The sequence below is a fragment of the Anser anser genome (genome assembly GCF_964211835.1).
Source record: "Anser anser genome assembly, chromosome: 6".
In the NCBI taxonomy this organism is placed as follows: Eukaryota; Metazoa; Chordata; class Aves; order Anseriformes; family Anatidae; genus Anser; species Anser anser.
The window spans coordinates 11,740,807-11,762,004 of NC_139726.1; the positions used below are offsets into that span (position 1 = coordinate 11,740,807).

At 47.2% G+C, this 21,198-nt stretch overlaps 2 protein-coding genes across 9 annotated transcripts in view; both read left to right on the top strand.

Moving 5' to 3' along the window:
• CYP27C1 (cytochrome P450 family 27 subfamily C member 1) overlaps positions 1–16,342 on the top strand; it is a 44,692-nt gene extending 28,350 nt beyond the window's left edge. Inside the window, exons 12-16 of the mRNA XM_083841966.1 lie at positions 73–156; positions 2,922–3,012; positions 3,887–4,000; positions 4,835–4,937; positions 15,546–16,342. The gene's annotated coding sequence lies outside the window, so the exon portion shown is untranslated. The remainder of the gene's footprint in view (positions 1–72; positions 157–2,921; positions 3,013–3,886; positions 4,001–4,834; positions 4,938–15,545) is intronic.
• BIN1 (bridging integrator 1) overlaps positions 6,462–21,198 on the top strand; it is a 94,174-nt gene continuing 79,437 nt past the window's right edge. For 7 of the 8 annotated variants that reach the window (XM_083841956.1, XM_083841958.1, XM_083841963.1 and 4 more), the window contains exon 1: positions 6,462–6,593. In XM_083841956.1, coding sequence (XP_083698082.1) covers positions 6,510–6,593 — 84 coding nt within the window. In that variant the 5' untranslated portion in view covers positions 6,462–6,509. Of the gene's footprint in view, positions 6,594–6,626; positions 7,065–21,198 lie in introns of those variants that run through there. The other variant, XM_083841959.1, reaches the window with a different exon arrangement.

Sequence of the window (21,198 nt, forward strand, 5' to 3'; positions counted from 1 at the left end):
AGACTCTGAGCAGTGTTTTTTGGGGGCAGTTAGCTTTTAAGTTACTTACTGTGGCTTTTTATCCCTTTTGAGGTCTTCTCTGTTTTTCCCTGAATCTTTATGAAAATCTTACAGAGTTCACAAAGCCAACTGGTTGAGATGGCTGAGATGTTATGGGTAAGTATCATTTTTTGCATTTGTCTGTGCAGTTTTTACACTATTTTACATTTCAGTAATTATTAATTAGAGTGTAGAGTAATGGTGTATTGAATATGTGCAGAATACTGTTCATGTCCAAAGCAGAAAGTGGCCATCCTCATTTGCTGAAAAATCAAATCCCAAATACCTACAGAAGTGTTGGATAATTTGAAAACTGAGCAGATCTGAAGGGATAGTGAGTCTGTAATGAATGAAGGTGAGATAGCTCTCATAAGTTACTCGTAGCGAATGAGTCACTCAGTTTTGTTGCCAAGGAAAATGAAATGAGGCTGTCAGTAAATGGAAGCAGAGAGAAAGACATTGCAACTGGGGCATCTGTTACCATTTCATAATTTTACATGGTATGGCTGTAACCAATGTGAGAGCCCGAGGTGGTATGTTCTGTATACAATATTTCTCAATTTCACTGATATTTTGTGCTGGTGATATAATATCCCTTGTGTGATTCCATCAGGTGGTCCATGTGTTCTCCTGCAGCTGTAGACTGAGATACAGACTAATAGGTGGGATGATTTACAATTAATTTCAATTTTTTAGATATTTTAATAAATAGTAGAAGGCTTCCAGAATTCTCAGAATAATTTCTAAAGCAAGCACATGATTTGCTTACCTACTCCCTTGTTGTTTGGTGATAGTGAAAAACTAAAAATACATATTTCATAAACAAGGTGGAGCACATAGAAATTTTGGTAAGCTTCTTGGAAGTATACTTATGCAAAGCTTACTAATCATTTCCACTCTTTACTCATTTGTGAGCAAAGGGAGGTTAATCTGTCTCAAATTCAGGGCCAAAACTGACTTTGTGGTGGCCAAATGCACATAGACACTAAGCAGAAAATATCTACCTGCCGCTGAATCAAGCATCCAAAATGGCACATGGATGGAAGAAACTTTAAAATTTTGAAACTCACTGAAAAGTCTGCTGTAGTTTTGAGGTCCAAGATATATCATTAATACACAATTCTCAAGAATTCTAGCAAGCTTGTAATCAAGGGACAGGCTTCAGGGAGTTATGAGACAAAGTTTTAGCGTTGTTTTACTTCCTGCCTCCCACCCTCTCTGAGGGGAGTGGGATTGTCTGAACTAGACTGGCAAAGCTGAGCAGAGTTTGGAGCCTTTCCTATGCTGTAGTAGTAGATTTTTTTGTGTTTTGGATACAAAAAGAGTCATTTATATATCATCTTCTGTTTCTCATCCTCATGACAGTGGAGAAACGCACAACAGAAGTTGTGAATTTATGTGGGAGAGAGAACAGCTTTTAGACACCATTTTAAAATCAAAATACTTTCATCTCGTTTTTGTTTTAAGGGGCAGAACACATAATCAGTAATGTCTTATCTCAAATTATTATGGCAGAAACTTCCTTATCCTTCCCAGCACCTTTCTATGAGAGAACAAAGGAAGAGTTTGCATGAGAATATAATCAGAAAGGAATGCTAAGGCAAACTAGATAATGGTGAAGTTGATGTCTGAATTTCCATTTAACTTGATAAGAATATTTGTTTACGGTAAGATAGAAGTCCCCTTGGCTGGTTCTTTCCAAATGTTGTCACAGAAGAATGTATCACTGGAAATGGAAATTAAAAAGTGAAGACACTGTTTAGAGCAAGCAAGGTTGTGTTAATGTGACTAGATGTTGCTAAATAATATATTTTGTGCTAATTGTTCTTTTCAAGGTGTTGGACTTGATGTCTTGATTTAATCCCTCAGCTGGCATCATAAAGCAAGGGAGCGGTGCTGGCAATGAGTTAGGCCTTCTGACTTTTAGTGTTACGGCTAGAGTTAGTTAGAGACAAGCCTATGGCTCCAAGCAGCCAGAATCTCTCAGGTAGTTTAAAAATGCGAGCCTTGGTTTTGAATACAAACAAGGAATCGCGATTTATAATAGACTTGTGTTATATTATTACTTAGAGAGCAGGGTTTTAGAGTTGTCTGAATAGTTTATTGCAAATAATATTATTTAGCATGAATATAGCAATTTTAAGAATTCGAACTTTTTTACTTAACCAAGCTCTACTAAACATTTCAAAACCACAACAATTATGAACTTAAAATCGGAACTTGATGTAGAGAAACAAAAGTTTCTCCCAATTTCACTGGGATTTACTCTTCTTTGGATTAACTGAAACAGGGAATGTATACGTTAGTTGCATGAATGTTAGAGGCTAGTACCATCGCCATTTAAAAATTCATTCATATAAACGAACTGTATTGTACATCGAAGACTTTGCCACCAGCAGCAGAAAAACAGACATATTTTGGTTGTCACAGCTTGCAGCTCTAAATGCACAAGTTGCAATTAAAAGGTTCAAGTCAGGGAATATAAAGATATATCACTGAAATCACTCCTTAAAAACTAAAATTTTATACCAATTTAAATTAGTAGTCCTGACAAAAACATCCTGCTCCCAGATGGACAAATTTGGCAAAAACAGGAATAAAAAGAGAGAGAGATGTAACAATTTGTACAATGAAGGGAATAAATTTTATCTAAACCATGAAATAATAGATTCCAAACCACCAAGCATTTAAGCATGTTTAATTGTAAACAGGTGAGCAGTTCATCTGTCTTTAATGGAGGTGGCTGAAGTGAAATGCACTTATGAGGTTTAGACATAACATAAGCATTAATGACTGGAGTATTAATCAATTTAGAACATAATAAAAAAGCAATGTTAGGTATACCCTGTAAATATGTGCATTTGGGCTGTTGTGTTTGACAGACTTGTTTCTTGCTTATGACCTGTGCAAACGGATCATACTGTCACCAGGGAGATGGACTACAGGTGGATTTCATAACTTCAGCTATCTAAGGTATTAATCTCATCTCCCTCTGTAGTTAAGGAGGAGGGGAGACTTTCCTAGAAGCTGTTTTATCTGTTGACTCATGCTTTGCAGGTACTCACTGCTTTTGACTGTAGAGGAAGCCTATGTGACCTCAGTTTAGCTTAGACTAGGCATGTTTAGCCAGTTACAACTAGGTGAAATTGTGTCATAATGTTACAATAAATTGGGCAATGATGTGTGCTTGAACCCAATGAGCCTCATTGCCGGAGTCTGATGTATCAAGTTCTATTTTTTTTAACTCAGTTTGTGCAGAATCTGTCACTGAGAAATGCAATTAGCCACTAAAAGTGGCTTCTAAAAAGTTAGACTGCTGTGCCTCATGGTGACAAGCTCATGTGAATAAAAGCATTAAGTTGCTAATCAGTATGTTTATTTTTATATGCAGTCTCTTGATACGTGAAATTACTAACATTTGTAAGTGTGCATAAAAAAACCCCACAATGGTATTAGTAAAATTAAGATCAGAACAGTGTGGATAGATGTGAGACTGAAACCTCTCCTGTCCGCAGAGGAATAGCATTCAGCGTATATCAGCTGGTTAAAACAGTTTATGAGGAATTCATTCAAATGTTTGGCCTGTCATGGTATGTGATGTTCACTGGGTCATGCTAGGGGAATGCCTTTTGTGCCACACCTGGAGCCTGGCAAATGCTTTGCAGCTTTGGTGCTGATCCAATCAAGCACAGAAACAACTGGGAAATGACTCATGGTGGATGCTTGCTGATAATCTTAGCTTTTAAAAAGTACACAGTTTGTCATCATTTTTCATTATCGTGAATATGGGTGTCTGGTCACCTTTGTTTTACAGTTTTCTGATGTTTGCCATGGACTTTCTTTTCAGCTCATGTGCTGCAATCTCATTCTCTTTTCACTTGAAAGACGTAATCAGACAAAAATCCCTTCAAAACCAGTTTCACTGAAGAAAAAACCTAGGCAGGAGAAGCAAATGTATGAGGTAGGATGCAAAGGAATGCTGTTCTGACCCTGAAACATCTGCTCTTTTATTCTTGGTGTCACAAATATTTAACCACATGTGTATCTTTCTCTCTTAAAAGTTTGGTTGAGGAGGAGGAGGAGATGGGGATGTGTGTGAAGTAAGAAATGATGAAAACCACATATTAATTATTTTTCCAGATTATACTGTGCAGTGAGATGCTGCAAAACTATAGATAATAGTAAACAAGAAAAGTAATATGAAGATACATAGTAAGGCTGAAATTGTGGGCAAAACAAGATGCATTTGGGCCAAATACACAATTACCTATCTACAGAAAAACAGACTCAATTATGGACATTAAATGCAAAGCCAGAAAGGAATTTAATAAAATTGTAGTTTGCATTGCGGCATGGTATCACAGGTGTGCATGCACTTGAGTCTGAATATGACTTGTATCACTGCATTATTTGCATATACAGCTGGAACACATGCCTAAGTATTTTATTAAGTAGGAATAGTATGCCTACTAACACAATTGAGGTACAGCATGGATTTAAGCAAGTTTCTGAATTAGGGCTTTTTTTTTTTTTTTTTACTTTTTGTTTTTAAACGCCATTGTCACAAGAGATAAGAAATGCAGAGGCATTATATCATGAAGCCTCACAAAGAGGTGTTGACAGGTTCTCTGCTCACAGTTTCTAAGGGCTCTGGCAAGACGATTGTTTTTATTTCAAGTTCTCAATGAACAGAAACAGTACTGGACCAGAAAGGGGAAACAATAAATGAAATGTAAGATGAAAAATCTGGCCTAGCTTTCAAGCAATCACTGCCAACATTTTTCTGTTGCTTTAGATTGCAGTAGTGACCGCTACACTATTCCCCGTGTATATGAAACTCCAGAGATAACTGTTTTCATCTGGCAAAATTAAGACTGTGAAATCATCTTGGAATACAGGTAGGTTTTACTACCATCTTTCAATTCGAATAGGTGTAAGAGATGCAAGTCTCCATCTTAAGGACAAATGCAAATTTCTTACCTAACTTGTCTCTAGAGCGTTGCTTTGGTTGATGCTGTACTGGTTATTGGGTGTGCACAGAGCAGATGCCATCTCAGGCAAAATTAAATAAGCATTCAGAAGCTGACGAGGAAGGGAGCTTCCCCACTGCCTGACCAAGCTGCAGCATGTGGAACTGCAGGAAGCTTTGGTGCTGAGCGTGAGGATTTGAGTAAGAGCGCTAAGGTGGCTTCCTGTGCTCCAGGAAACAGAACTTTGTCCTATCTTGTAAAGGAACAGTGTTTCATGAAAGTATTTGCACGGTGGGTATAGGAGAGGGAAGACTGAAGCCCCCCGGCAGGACCAGCTGCAGCGCACACGGCCGGGAAGCGCGGGCTCGCTGCAGGTAAGAGGCAGGATGTGTACACACCTGGGCTGGGGAATGGCGAGAAGTTTAGTCCCAGCCGAAGAAAACACCACCCAGGCTGAGGTCCCAGGAATTCGGGGGAACCCAGGTGAGTGAAGCGCTCTGGGCAGTCATGGCTGGATTTCTCCTGGTAGGTGCCCTGTCCCTGCCATGTCTTCTGCAGTGCTGCTTCGCTCCAGCAGCGTGGCGACTCCCGAGCGGCAGCAGCCGTCACCTGCAGCCACGCTGGATCCAGTTTGTTGTACAAAACCAAAAATGAGCATAACTGCTGCGACTGCAGCACATTGGAAGTTCTGTGCAAAGTAATTATCCACCCTAATGTTCCTGTGGACGAGCTGGTCAACTGATTATTTGCAGTTTTCAAAGAGACGAGGCTGAGGTGATGCATTTACCTGGGGCCCACAGTAAGCTGTCATGTGAGGCACAGTTAAAATTACAGGATGAAATCTGGAATTTCGGCTCGCTTTCTACATGGGGAGGGGGTTGATTCACTCAAACCCCTGTCCCCAAGAATATCAGTTTTTCACGTTGTGTTTTTTCAAAGGTACAATTTGAAAAGCAGCTGCGTAGTATCACAAATTGATGAGCACGGGCAATCAGTGGCTGCAATTAGCGGTGCAGATCTCATAAAACGAGAAGGCCATTTTGCCGCGGGACGAAAGCAGCATCCCACCGTTGGCTACGTGAGATGAATTGCTGGTTGCCGCACGGCGCTGTACCCGTGGCTACTAAAGAAGCCCAGCGTGGCCGTGAGCCGCCACGTCCGTGCACCGTCCCTCACGGGGCTGTCAGACCAAATCTGACCGATGCGCACCACCGGGCACAGCTGCAGCCCCCTCAGGGTCCCTCCTTTCGGGCTGGGGGTTTACTGACGGTTCTCCCCTCACGGTGGGGACCCGGGGCCCCCCGCCGCGCCCGGCCGCGGCCTTGCGGGGGCCGCTCGGGCCCGGTGCCGGGGCGGGGCGGTCGGGCTGAGGCGGCGCGGAGCGGCCGCGCTCGGTCCCTTTAAAAGGCGGCGGCGGCCGTGGCCATTGTCTCCCGCCGGGTTTTTACCCCCCTTCGCCGCCGGCCCGGCGCTCGCAGCCGCCCGGGAGAGGAGCACAAGATGGCCGAGCTGGGCAGCAAGGGGGTGACGGCCGGCAAGATCGCCAGCAACGTGCAGAAGAAGCTGACCCGGGCGCAGGAGAAGGTGAAAAGGGGGAGGCTCGGTGATGGTGGTGGTATGGGGTGGGTCATTTGGGATTCCCGGAGCCCTTCGCTGTCCTCCAGCCCCACGCCGTGTCGGCAGCCGGGGGGGGATTTTGTGTTGGCCGCCCCGCGGGGCTTGGGTCTCCAAATGGTGAAGGGCGAGCTCAGCCTCCCGGGCCTAACGCTGTGCTGCTGCTTCCAGGGGCTTGGGCTCGTTTGCTGGGGCTAGAGCTGTGCTCTGAACGCCCCTGGCTGCTCTGAAATACACGGGGCGAAGAGCTGCTCCGGCGGCTGCAGCCTGCCTGCCCTGCTCCAGCAGCCGGGTCCGCGGCTTTTCCCCTGGCTGCAGCTCCGGGGGGTGACAGGACAGCGGATCTGGCTCCCGGTGGCCAGCCGGTGCACCCCGAGCTCCTCACGGCTGCCGATGTGCGCTAGCCACCAGATGGCAACCATATTTTCGGTGAATTTTCAGGTAGGTGGTGAAGGCTGGGCTCCTGGCCTGCTGCTGAACTTGCCGCGTTTATCGATGCGGCTGGCAGGCCCTTCCCCTGCCTCCTGTCTGAACGCACGCAGGTTCTTTGCCCAAGGGAAGAGTTTTCCACAACGTCCTCCCAGCTGGAAGTCCATCGCGGTTCCTTGCTCGTTCCCTGATGGTGACTGGGGATACGGGAAGGATAGCAATTAGGAGCTTTGCTGCGCGTTGTAGGGGACTCACATGACGTGGAATCGGTTGTTTGTCGCTTCATGCAGCAAACGTGCAGCTAGTTCCCCTCTAAGGAGAAAAAGAAAACAAAACCCAAAGCACTTGCCTAATAAGCCACCGCAAATTGTAGGCCCTTTGGCTGTTGTCATCCGAATACAAACGATGCAACTTTGCTCTCTGGGTTCTTCAAAAAAAAAAGAAGAAGAAAAAAGGCATTGCGTGGTTTATCTGACTGGCTCCTTCATACTGCTGGCACTTCATCTCCAACGAATCCTCTTTTATGGAGCGTTTGGTATTTTACGTTGGTCTTGGAGGGAAAGGCTTTCACCAAGACAGGCACGCAAATGCAAACTCGCAACTTGCGAGGAAAGGCACAGTAGAATATGGAGTGAAGACGTCGGTGGTTATGGCATGATGCTGGTATTAGTACTGCGGCATTTTTTCTGAAACTGTAGATATGTGCGGCTGTTTAACAGGAAGGTTAAACCACATGTCTAGAGATAAGGACCAGGTCTTCAAGAAAGAGAAAAGGCTAAGCAGAAACCTGCAGAGGTATGTCTGGGTGCACAACAGACTAAGCGCTTGAAAAAGTATTGGATTTTTCTGAAGGGAAGCTAAATGAGTTCGAACTTTCCTTTTTGAGGCAAGTGTAAATTGAGGCTTAAACAAGCTGACAGTGTTCCTTTTACGTAGCCTCTTTCAGTCCAAATTTAGGATAAAAATTCTTTCCTTCAGAGTGCTATCTCCCTCCCAACTTCGGCCCTAAGGCTTTGACTTCGGCAATTTCCTTCATGGTGAATTTAAGCCTTGTGTTAAGCAAAGAATGATGTCTTTTTGTTCAATGCAGAATTCACACTAAAACGCTGTACACATCCTTTTTTCCCTTCTGAGATGGCTATTATGTAAAGCATGTAAGATATTCTTTCAGAAGTGCTGTTTGTTTTGAGCCTTTCAGCAAAACTATAAGCTATTTTTGGAAGGCACTTTCTCGATTCAACAGGAAATATGGGGCAGAATGGTTGACTGTGCTGTTTGCAAATGGGTGGTGCACCCTTTTAACCCCTCTCTTTATTTAAATGTAGCCTCAAGTTGTAATACTTGGCCAAAATTTGCCTGTTGTCCAGTGAAACGTATCAAATAAGTTGATGCATCTGTTGAGATGTACCTGGCCGAAAGAACTCATGCAACCATTGTGAACTTGTACATCGTCCTTCTCAACAGCTAGGAGATTTGGGCTGTGAGTTGGACTTTGTTCATCCTATGGTTATCTGAAGCATTTTCAGACCTGGACTTTGAGCTCTGAGCCTTTCATAGGTTCTCAGCTTCTTAAAATGGAGTAAAATTTCAATGCCTCCAGTGTCGTGGTATCTTGGAGAGCCTAGTCTTTACGTGCTCTTTAAACTTTGCCAATGAGTATTTGACAATAAGGATTTGAAAGCTTTTGTCCTTTGTGTCTGTAATCTCAATTAAAATTTATGTTTCTCCGTAGTCAGTATTTATCTTGTATTTTGGAAAATGTTAAAAATCCCCCGTATTTATGCAATTCTCATCCTGTTTGAAGAGCGTCCCGTTCTTAGATGTGTGAATCTGCACGTGCACAAACATTTCTATTTTAAACAAAACGAAGTCACATCTCGGTGACTTGGTGCAGTCCTGGTGTCAGGTACTCCCTCTGGGAGAGTCCGGGAGTGGCTTGAGTTCGCGAAGCAAACGGACCGGGCTGTTGCCGCTCGGCTGGCAGCGGGAGCCCCCGTCCCGGGATCGAGCTCCTTGCTTTCCCCCAGCAGGTTCAGCGGGGATTCAGAGCGGAAAAAGGGTGTCGACTGCGGGGAGGCGGGCTCAGGGATTTGAGTTGCCCGGAGATTCATAGACGTTTCTGAGGAGACAAATTGTGAAGCTGACATTGGATTTTCCTCTGGAGCTTTGTGTGTGTGTGTGTGTGTGTGTGGAGAGGAGCAGAACGGGATGAGCTGTGTTTCCCTTTCTAGACGTCGCAGCTTGTCGTGTCCTGCAGGGGCTGTGGTCGCTTGCTGTTTTCATTTGGGCCAAGTTAGAGATCTGAAACCAGGTTTCTGCGGGGTTGTTCTTTTTCACCATGGTAATACTGTCGTATTTTTTCATTCTTTTACTCTGTACCAACACGCCAGCGCATCCCCTTTTCTCCCTCGATGTCCCTCACCGAAGGGGAAGGATTGGGCCCAGGACCTGGTGACGTTCAGCCGTCCAAACCCCCTTGTGTCGGGGGTGCCGCTGAGGTTGTAGACCCTGCCCCTCGCCGCCTTGCTGTGTTACCGTGAGATGTCACTTCTGCTTTCTGTTCCTGGCTCACTTTATCCCAGCGGTGTTTACCCTTGTGCATCGTTGCAGAGTTTCCCTAATTGAACCTTCCGTCAGAGCATGGTTCTGGCTGCACAGCCCGAGGAGCTGGGCTGTGCTCCTGGCCTCGCAGGGCTGCTGTGAGCGTAGCTGGTTGCAGCTAGGCTTGCCAGTGCTCGCTCCCTGTCTGCTACAGAGCAAAAAAGCATACGTATGCCAGTAAACCAAAGGTTTCACTAAAGTATTTGCAGCCCAGCGATGAGAAATAACCAAGGACATTGGCCTTGAGAAGGAAGGCAGAGGAGTGCTTTTGGCAGGCTGATGCAGCCTGGTTTCCCAATTCTTTTTTAAATTAATTTTTCTCATGTAACAATTTTAGTAGCGCGGGGAATGTCCAGAAAGGATCTTTTCCTTTCTCAGGGTCTTAGGCTTTGTTTCTCTTCCCTTGATATCCCCTCGCTGTGAACATGAGAAGGCTGAGAAGGTTGCGAGTTGAGTGGAACACACTTTGCAGGAGGCATGGGTTGCATTTTAAGCTTGCTCTCAGAAGACACTTTTTTTTTTTTTTTTTTAAATCTTTTTCTTAAAACCCACCAGAAGCTGGAGCATGACAGGTGGGAACACCTGGCTTGAAATCTTTTCCCTGTTGAAAGAGGTGGGAATCTATATCAAGGAGCAGCAACTGAGAACCTTAAACCACACGTAAATGGAGATGTTCGCAGGATCCTGCTGTCAGGAGGCTGCCTGCTGCGTGGAACCTCTGCAGGCAAGTTCTGCACAAAGAAGGTTTTAAGCTGAACATGGTAGATGCAGAAAGCTCTCTTCTTGAGAAGCCAGCGCTACATCTACCTGGCTGGGAGGAGGGGAGTTCCGTACTGATTTATCCTTCAGCAAAAAGCTTCAAAGCTTCTGCAGTTTTCACTTGGCTTTGCATAGGGTAGGATGGTTTGGCGGCAATTGACCTTTTTGATGTTGAATCAGGGAAGTACAAAACGTGAGACAGCCTGACAAGCTACAGGAGTTGTTCTCTTGACGATCTGGCATGAAACTTTTTTTTTTTTCTTTTACTCCTAGGAAAGGGCTTCTTTGTGTTGGCTTGGTTTCTTGAGAAGGTAAGGCTAATGTGACGGTAGAATCTCAAAGGTACTTTGTGTCTAGGGGTTGCTGGAAGACGGGCACTGAAGAGAGACCTGAATTCATGCCCCTCACGTCCAGATGATTCCAGTATGAGCTCAGACTGCATTACTGGGTATCGGGTAATCTGCATGGGGCAGGGAGGAGGTGAAATTGGAAACCAGGCTCCACATGTTTCCTTGCCATGGAATGGTTTGACTGGCAGGGCATTTACATTGCCCTGCTGAAGGTGCCCCGCTGTCTGTGGCATTGGCAGCAGTTGTCTTTTAAGCAGAATCTCATGGATGGATGAATTTTTTTTGGTTGGGAAAGGCCCAGACGTGTTCCTGCCTGCTCTCAGCCCCGTGAGCTCTAATCTGACAGCCAGACCTCTTCGGTACAGTGCTTGTGAGGTCAGGTTCACAAAGTGGCTGTGAGATCTCTTTTCCAATGAAGAGGTTTGGTGAGGCTCTAGGCAGCCTAGAATTAGTGCTGCAGAGCTCATCAGTCAGGTAGGTGCCTTCAAACCTGTCTGTCCTCTCCATCCCTCGTGCATGCTGATTTTTCCAGCCACAAATGTTTTTTTTGCAACATGACAAGTGCTCTTGGCACGTAGTTGGCCAAACCATTCAGGAAAGCAGCTTGAGGTGTTTGCTGTCCTGCAGGACTGGGGTTTTGGGGCGGAAGGCAGTAGTAACAAACAATGCAGATTTTCTTTAATTCCTGACCCTTTGGGCAGAGTGACAAGATCCTGTTGTTTAGGCCCCAAACGCGTCGTAAAGCTCCTCTTCCAGAAACTTTCAGAGAAACAGGAGGGTGACCGAGGCTGACAGCTATCGGCGAGGCTATTTTCTCCCCTCTGTGATGGTGACGGGACACCTGAGCCGCGTGCCGTGTGAGTCCTGCCCTTCGCAGGGCTCAGCTTACAGTCCTGGCTGCCTACCTGTGCGTGCCGGGGTCCGGCCTCCTCCCCACGAGTGTGCGCTGGCAGCTTGACGGTATCGTGGGGATGCACTCGGTTTGCCCAGGCAGAACGGGCTCTTGCGACCCAGTCTCCTTCTTCTTAGGAAGCACGTGGGGCTTCCTAAGCGGGCTGGCAAAGCCAGGGGGCGCAGACCTGCTTTGGGATCAGGCTGCCTTGCTCTGCGCTGGGTTTGGCCCGGAGTCCGCGTCGCCCACTTGCAAGTAATGAGACGGGGACAGGTGCTGAAGTATGAATAAAGCTTCCTAGGAGAGCTGCTGGCAGGTGGAGTAGGGACCAAGGTCCGTTTTGACGTCAGCCTGTGCTTTCTTTTCTCTTGAGGGACTTTGTGTTTGCTTTTTCTTCGACGCCTGCAGTACCGAATGTGCGAGTGCGAGCAATACCCTTCTGGTGTTCATACTCATGCTGAAAGGGGTCGGTTCTCAGAGGAAGGGACTGGAAGAGAGAAGAGGGTCATTTACATTGTCCTGCTAGTTAAAATCTATTTTAAACACGCTATTAGTTGAGTACTTAACGTTGCCAGGACAGGAGCGAGGGACCTCTGCAGAAACGCTTGGACTGTTGGCAGTGGTGCAGGGGATAGATAAATCTTGGCAGGTGGTTTTTCAGCAGGTGCGTGCGAGTGACTGATGGGTCTCGGACAGTTCAGGTATCCCCTGGAACACCTCCGAGCTTTGCTGCCTCTGGAGCTGCTTCATCTTCACAAAGCCGGCAAGTGCTGCAGGACAGGTCCAGTCCCTCATTCCGAAGAAAAAAAATGGAAATGCAGTTATTAGCAGAAAATAGGGTTAATGGATCTTTTTTGACATAGGTTGCAGTTTTATTATGCCAACTTGTTTGTGTAGTTTCTTAGCTGCTGCTTGGAAAGCACATCTTTTATTTGCACTTCTGTGCTCTGAAGGAACTGTCCTGGTAAATGCAAATAGGAGCAGCCCAACCTGAACAGTTTTCACAGTTCTTGAATTCTCTCTTCCCCCACCCCTCTCCCTCCCAAGTTCCTCCTTGACTGCTGGGAGCACTCAGGAGGGTTTTGGGCACTGGTTATGTCTTGAAGGACTCTTGGAAGCCAGGGCTCAGGGCGTTACACAGACCTAGGCAGGTCTCTCAGTCATTACGAAGCAGCCGTGGCAAGCTTTAAGAACTGAGGAACAGGTCGTATGTTTGCAAAAGCCTCCACAAGTACACACGTGTAACAGATTTTTTTTTTTTTTACTATTTAGGATGTGCTGGAGTAAGCCTGCTCAGCCCTGGGGCTGGTAGGTTAAAGCTTTCGATTAGGCGCTTCTAGAGGGGCACATTAATTGAGAGGCAGTTAAGAGAGTCACGAAAGCTAGACAGCGCTGCCTTTCTTTTTGCCCCTTTGCTCAGTAGAAAGGAGAAGTCTGGGTGGCAGTTTCTTAATATAGGCTGCCAGGCAGGATGGAGAGTGCAAACTTTACCGACGGGGAGGAAAGCAGCGCTTAACAGCATCTAACCCTGCTGTAAAACCACGGGCTGCATTTAATCTCTTGGTGATATACAGATATCAAAGCCTGGCCTCTCTGCAAAGGTTTGACGTGCAGGTTCAGAAAGCTGGTAACCTGTTTGGAAGTGATTTTATTTTTAGCCAGTTCTTTGCTGATCATGTTGGTTTTGTGCTTTTTAAGGAGGTTTAGAACTTTTTGTTAGAATTGCCTAGGAGCCATGCTAGTTTCCAGTCCTCTTCTAAGTTACCTTTCCAGGAGGGAGGAGATGAGGGGCTGGAATAGCTGAAGTACAAACACGTCTCACGGGGCATTTCCTAGCGCTTTGCTTTGAAACTGGATTAGGCAGAAGCACAATAGCTGCTTGCCAGCAGGAAGGGAAAGGGAACTTCAATCTTACAGTGACTAGAGTGTTTGAAAACAGAGCTAAAAGTGTTTGTGTTGTGTTGTTTTGTTTTGTTTTCGTCTTCAAGCCATTTGGCATGATCGCCCGTTTGATAAGGCCAGAAACAATAACGCATGACTTAACCAACTCAACCCTAAGGTGGTTGGTATCCGCAGAATGAGTAAGTGATCGTGTCCCCTTGGGTTCATTGGGAATGGTGCCACTGATGGACGTGCACGCACGCAGAACACACATACTTCATGAAGTATAAAGACTGGGATATGAAGATGATGTAGATCTCTGCACCTTCTTCCTTAACAGAAATGCTGATGGTGTAGCTCTCTGGTACCCTTGCATGTGACACATTCCTGGAAATTGTGGTAAGTCTTGTGACAGTGCGAGCTCCAGGAGGCCGAGTGTAGAAGGACCGAACTTATTTATATATCCCGCCTTCCTCAGCCATTATGAGGGATAAAAGGAGCAAAAACTTGAGGGGAAAAAAATAGTGTATGAAAAAAGAAATGCAGGGAATTAATTTTCGGTAATTTGTATGCTTAGTGCGTGAGTTTTGAACTGTCGTGCGGTAGGCTGGTGTCCAAGGGAGATTCTTTCATCCTGTCATCTTTGGGTGGTGGAACACGGCCCATCTGGTCCAAATACTGCTTCTGACACAAGACCAGAGTTGTTGTGGCAGGGGACAGCATGTTTCGAGGGTTACTTCGGAAACAGGTTTTGGAAAAAATTTGGTGAGAACGATGCCAAGCTCTATTAGGGAAACAACGCTCAGGAAAAGGTGAAGTTTGTTCAGATGTAGAAGTGTGTTTGGGGTCTGCACAGAAACGCTCCTTGAGGTATAGGCTCCTCAGTGGAGGAACGAACGACCTACTTTGTACACTGAGCCGACGTGACTGGGGACCTTTTCCTTTTGCCTCCTTAAGCTGAGTAGCCATTGCAAAAGGCAGAGCCTCGCTGTGCGTTAGTGAATGTGAGCCACTGCAAGAAAGTACCCGTGCTGATAACGTTTGTCCTTGTGCCGTGCCGCCGGCGTGGCCGCTCGTTAGTACCAGCGGTACGGTCGCGTTATGCGTTGCTCAGAATGGACGTTCCCCATCCTGAAACTGTTCCAGTGTAAATACCGGACAGCCTCGGTTAGTTGAGATGCTTCTGTTTTATTTCAGGAGAATTCCGTGTTCCTGCACTGAGAGTTGCTTTTTAGATAATTTTTGCAGAGGTTCAGTAAGGATGGTTTTGTAGGCAAGGGTGCAGGGCTATTTTTGAACATCGGAAAATTCATGAAAATACATAGGCCGCAGAAATTGGAAAGAGACTGGCTTTCTTTGGAGAAGAAGAGCAGCTGCACATGCAGGGGCTGAGAGGGGAGAATTAGGAGGCTGACCATGGTAGGAAGGGCAAGGTCAGAGAAAGCTGGGGGTGATGTGATGAGCCGATGGTGGATGCTGCATTGGTGCACTGCATCCTTGTTGATGCCTTGAGTTGCATTTGCAACTCTTTGCCAAGCTGGAGGCTTTTGCTCTTCGTTCCCTGACCCTCAGCGAACATAAATAATTGCGGAAGGAAGTGAGCATTACCAGGGCTGGATGACATTACGATGTGGCTGTGGGTATTAGTAGGTGGAAAGAGCTGGGCTGCTCTGCTGGGTGAAAGCTCCTTAGGGCTGGGGTGGGAGGATTTAACTGGGGTGTCTTGGAAGCAGCCCATCCCGTATCTCCAGCTCAGGCCTGACTTTTTGAGGAGGCCTTTTCCTTTCCAACGACAATACGGACAAATTCTCAGCAAGTATATGGGCAAGGAAGCCAGTGGGCTTAGACCCGTTTGCAGAAGGAGAACTTTGCCCATCAGGCCAAGTTCTCAAATTTACTGTTACTCCTTCAGCTCCTCTGAAGGCAGTCCTCTCAGGGAAAAGAAGAGCTGTTCAAAAGCTGCTCCCTTCTGACTTTTTACAGTCTGTGACTCCAGATTTTTTTCACCAGAGGATAACATGTGACTGGCTTTGGAAGAAGCAACAAGAGATGATCATCTGCGTTGCTCCACATGTTCCCGCTTTGCTGGGACAAGCCACATCCTGTATCCCAGCGTGGCCGTGGAGGGCAGCGTTCCTAAACCTTTCTCCTGCGTCTGATCCTTTGCTGCTGTCTCCTTCTGGCTCATGGAGATCCAACTGCTGATCCAGATGTCTGCCTTTTCCCTCTGCCCAGCTGTGTGTTACATGTTCCAGATCTGTCCTGCATTTCAGAAATTCCCATCCCTGTTCAGCGAGGCAGTCAGCAACCCTACAGGAGCTTTCCTAGCCTCTTAAGGGTTCTGCGTCTAGGCTGTGGCTTCTGGAGTCCCTTTGCTCATGGCCCTGCCTTATAAGAGCTCCTCTGCCCCCTCTCCTCCAGCACACACCTGCTCCTTTATCTCTTTCTTCAGCTCAGCGTGGCCCCAAGTGCCTTTTGTGTTTTGTCCTGATTTGGTTACTTCATTTTGCATCAGTGCCTGCATAAAAATAAAAATACTTCTTGCAAATGTATCAGTGTTTAAAATGAGTGTCGCAGGGGAGGAGGCGGAGGACATGAGAAGGGGGATTTGTGCAAACAGCACTATTTATGTTATCTGTTCCTCTTACTAGTGTTACTGTCGGCTATAGATAGGGTTTAATTAAGCGATGTTAAATGCGTACCCAAGTAATAGACAGGGATGTTGCTCGAGTCCTGTTGCCTGGAATGCTGCGCTGATGCCAGCTGAATGAAGTGCTGCCATTTGGCCTTGTTAGCTGCCCAGCTTCGATGCAGCTACAACCCAGCTCCGTAGTTGTCTGCTTTTTCGGTCTCTGATTTGATACCTAAATCCCAGCTAGTGTAGCAGGAGCGTTTAAAAGGAACCTGGGCTTGGAGGTGTTCGAACGGCTTAGGCGCGGACAATTAGCTGCAATTCTGTGAGCGTAGGTGGCAGCACGGCGTGCCTGCGCTGACCCAGCCGTGCCGTCGTGCCGGCAAGAGGAGAAGTGGCCTTCCCCTGCCGACACAGCGCCGGTCCTGCCGCATCATCACCTCACCTAGGCTCGAAAGGTGCGGGAAGCTAAACTTGCAAAAACCGTGGGTAAAAGGAGAAACAATCCGAAATGTTGAAAAGGGTCAGGGGGGTTAGAAATCTTCACGTGCAAATTCTTTGAACTTAAGAATTTGGGTCAGTACTGCGTGCGTGCTCGAGTGCTGTCCCTCTTAACGCCCTCTGGGGGAAGGGGTTGGCTGGGGCCTGCGGTTACGAACCGAAGAGAACTTCTGCTCCACCGATACGCCCCGCACAGAAGCGGGGAGAGGTAATGCTTGCACAACATCCTGAGATTTGGCGATTTATTTGTGTTCTCGTGAACAAACTGCAGAATTGCCTTGAGGAAAATAGCTCTTGCATACCGGAGGTGTGCTGTGTATTTTCCTTAACCTCCAGTATGGCTGTTTTCATGTGGGAAACAGTTCTTCTGAAGGCTAATATTAGAAATAAAGAAGGTGGGTTAATTTTCTCTTACAACAACGTATTATAATACACAATATATGTATTTAATATGTAATATATGTATTAAGATACAGATTTTTAAGTTAATCTTTGCTTATACTCAGATTTCAGTTTAGACTGACGGGCTAGTACTGACTTATTTCCATGACTGGCTTTTTTTGATGTGCTTTTGCACCAGCCTTTCACTCTTACCGTCCCATATGTTGTTGTGAGAGCAGTTTCAAAGGGGTTCTTGCTACATCTTGGTCATTTTGTTAAGTCACTTGAGGGTTTTTTAGCTGTAGTTAAGAAACCACATCCTTAATGTTAGTCTCCTGTCTTAACAGGTAAAGCTCTCTCATCACCCCCATTTCCTTATGGGTTTTATTTCACTTGTAATGTAAGTGGCAGCAAAAATAAGTTGTTGCTCTCAAACGAAAAAGTGCTGTCTCTGTCCTTGATTACCAGGCTGAATTCCCAGTGAGCCTCGGGGTCAGGCTGGTGGGTTGCACGTGGTACAACCTCACCCAGCGCTGTCGTGCCCGTAGTAAACTGGCTGGGGCTTAATGCACGTAAGGGAGAATGAGGAGCGAGCCCACGGCTGCGCAGATCAGTGAAATTTAACCGATCCTCTTTCTGGGACCAAAGGGAAAGCAAAATGATACTGCAGTTCCTTGCCACCTTGATTGTACGGCGTTTGGGTGCTAGCAGCATCTTTTCTGTTGGTTCGTGTTGCACCGGGGTGGTTTCTCCTGCGATGGGTGCCAAAGCCCACCCCCTCTCCCCAAACCCTCCTTTTCAGTTCGTGCTCGAAAGTGAACGTTGCTGGGAGTGGGTAACCTTCAGAAATGCAGGCTGTCGTGACGGTCAGAAGTCCCGGCTTCTCTTCCAGTGTCCCAAGCACCAGCTTCGACATCTGCAGTGCAGTATGGATGCCAGTGACGTGTGAACAGCTTGCCAGGAAAGCGGAAAAATGACGCTGCTAGGTCTTCTCGGGATGATTTTCCCACACAGGGATAAATAAATGTTCCATCCAAAATCGCTCTTAAATTAGGCGAGAAGATGCACAGAGCGGGTGGAGGAGGGGAGGGAGCGTGTCGATGCGGGACCGCAGTAAGGTGCTTACCCAGCCAGGTGTCCCAGGGTATGCCAGGACACTCTTCCAGCAAAAGTGCCCTTACTGCTGTGCTCCAGCTCTGCTCTGCAGAGCTGGCTCCCTAAACGGGCTATGTGGAGGCTCTGGAGCGGGATATTCCCCATTCCAGTACCTGCAGGGTCGCCGTGCCCTCTAGCACAGACCGCAGCCGGAGCGGCTCTGCCTCTGCCACAGTTACGTGCTTAAAGAGCATTACCCCGATTGTCTGGGAGGAGGATTAACGGCGGCTGATGGGTAGCTGGAGGAAGGGAGGGGTGCTCCTGAGGTGAAGTTGGGTCGGCAGACTCGTTACGCGGAGCAGCGCCGGCCGCTCGCGCAGAGGCGAGGCGAGGGAGCTGGGCGAGGGAGCTGGGTTGCTGGGGCCCTCCTGCCTCGTGGGGCTGGGCAATGCGGGCAGCAAGGTCCACATGGGGAGCTGCATCGCTGTGATTTCCTGAGTGAACCGTAGTGGTGCTGGACGTACCGTTGCAGTCTTCTGGGAGCACGTGTTCACAGGGACCGAGCCCGGCCCTTGCATGGGCTCTTAACACCACCCCCGAGGCAGGCAGGGGCTGCGTGCGCAGCGCTTGCTGCGTCTGCCCTCCTAGCCCTGGGACACGAATACCCGTGCCCCTGACCCCGCACGGGAGCAGCACCACGAGCTGCTTTCTCGGGGGAGTGAGAGTTCACCGTGGTGAATGGGGACGAGGCTGCCGAGGGGGCTGGAGGAGCGGCAGGCCTTGGAAACGACAAAATGCTGCTCGAGAGCCTGCAGGAGCTGCCTGCCAGCCGCCCTGATGGGCAGCCCGGGGCGAAGGGACAGCTGGTGGCCTGGCCGGGACAGGCGCCCTGCAGCACGTTCCTCAGGCCCCGGGGATGGCACGGCTCCGAAGCCAGGCATGGCGAGGACGCAGAAGGGTATCAAAAGCAGAGAGGGATATTTTTGGACAGAGTGAGTAGGGACAAGGGTTGAAGGGGCCAGAGAAAAACCTAGCGATCCTTGTCTTTTCAGTTCCATTGTGCTGAGGATCAAGGAATTCCTTGTCAAGGAATTATTAATTCCTTGTTCTGTGGTGTGGAGAACAGAAAGCAAAACATTTTTTCCTCCTTATCAGAAGAAACAAGTGCTTGGTTTTGAAGGTACATTTGTCATGCTCAGTATCTGCTGCCTCCCCAGCTTCCTTCTCCATTCTCCTTTGAGCTATTGCTGGGTCTGTGGCACTCTGACGTCTTCTTAGTGTAAACCTCAGCTCCCTCGCACCCTCTAAACTTAAAGACTTGACTAATGTCCCTCACCCTAAAAAAAAAAAAAAAAATTGGAGTGAGATGAACCCCGTTCAGGAAGAGTGTATTGTTCAATTCCTCTGGTTTGGTATTGTAGGGTTGCTTTGCAGAGCTGGACTGGGAGCGTGTATCTAAGCCCTTTCTGTTTCTTCCCACTTTTGAGATAAAGTCTTTTCTGCAGCGAAGCAGCTGGGGGAGATGCAGGAAGGGCAAACCTGGGCTCTGAAAGAGCTGTGGGCTTTTGTGCCCTACTTGAGCCTTCCTCTGTAAGAGGTCAGTGGATGAGAAGATTAAAAAATGGAAGAGGCTGTGTGTGATGAGACAAGTTCTTCCTTCATTTCGTCCCCCCTTTAATTTCTTCTTTAACAACCTTCTTTAATTTTCTGACTGGAGTAACCTTCTGAAGATGATTTTTAATCAGAGGCTATTATCCCCACTGGTAATGGTAGGCTTTCTACGAGCTCTGAGCACGTACCAACCTTAATAGGTTTTTAATGTGTTAGCCTGAAGCTGTGGCCAGGCTAAGCAGGGACATTACCAAGTGGCTGGAAACTTGAGGAAGATGTATGAAAACAGCGTCTGCTTTCAGTCTGTGGCAACAGGCTGAGAGGTAGAAATTAATGTATGATGCTTTCTGGTGCTTTCACAGCCTGCCTCTGCTGCTGCTTACTCAAATCCCTTGATCTGCTTTCTGTTTGTTGCTGTCATTCTCCCTGGTGTTTCTTCTAGCTGTCAGTCAGGGATGACTTGGGTTAAAATCAGCTGGTTTTTATTTTTTTTGTTTTTTGTTTTTTTTTTTGAAAAGGTGCAAGTCAGGATATCATCTGTTGAATTCAGCTGTAGCTGCTCTGGAAGGGTCTTGCAGGAGGAAGAGGAGGAGCTGCCGTGAGACCGGCCAGTTCCCCTGGCCTTTGGTTTGGCAGGGAAGCGCGCTGGGCTGATGCCGCTGGTTTCTTGGGGCTTTGGAACCAGTTGTGGCCAGCAATACACGAACAGCAACAAAATGAGAGGCTTGGGGAAATTGCTGTGTATTTACCTGCGTTAGCATGTCTTGGGACTAATCCCTACGCATCCCGTATGCCTCAGTCCTGTCTCTCTCAAGCAGTAAGTCTCACTTTGAGCACTACCACCTGGGGATGTCTGTGAACCCTGCAGACTGGCTTTCGCTGCACATCTCGTGTCCTTGCTTTCTGGAAGGAAAAGATGCCGTGTAGCTGAGATTCAGCCTATGCAAAGCTGACTTGAGGTTAGAAAAGTAAGCTGTATTTTTCATCCTGCCATCACCCAGCTCTTGGAGCCTGGGAGGCTGAAAGGGAGCCAGGAACACAATCAACGTCTTTGTTTCCTCCAGCAATAGCTGGGCTCGCCTGTGTCAGAAATCTTATCTCGTAAGCGTGTTCTGATAACGCAGCGGTCTCGGCAGTGGTAAGGAACAGCGTTTAGGAGCTGTGGAATCGTGCACTTGGTTTTTATCATGCCTCCTCAGGGGCTTGGTGAAAATAGAGTTGTGATAGAAAGGAAAGGTATTGATACGGAGAGGCACCATGATCTGTACGAACCCAAACAGCATCTGGGACAGAGGCACATTTTCAGTGCAGCTTTTCCTGGTTTTAAGGGGAACTGTGACAGTTTCTCCATTCCTTCTGTAATGTTTAATGTGTTGACCTACATACAATTTAAGTTTGCTCCTTACTCCTGCTGTACGCTGTTGTACAGCCACAGGCGGGTCA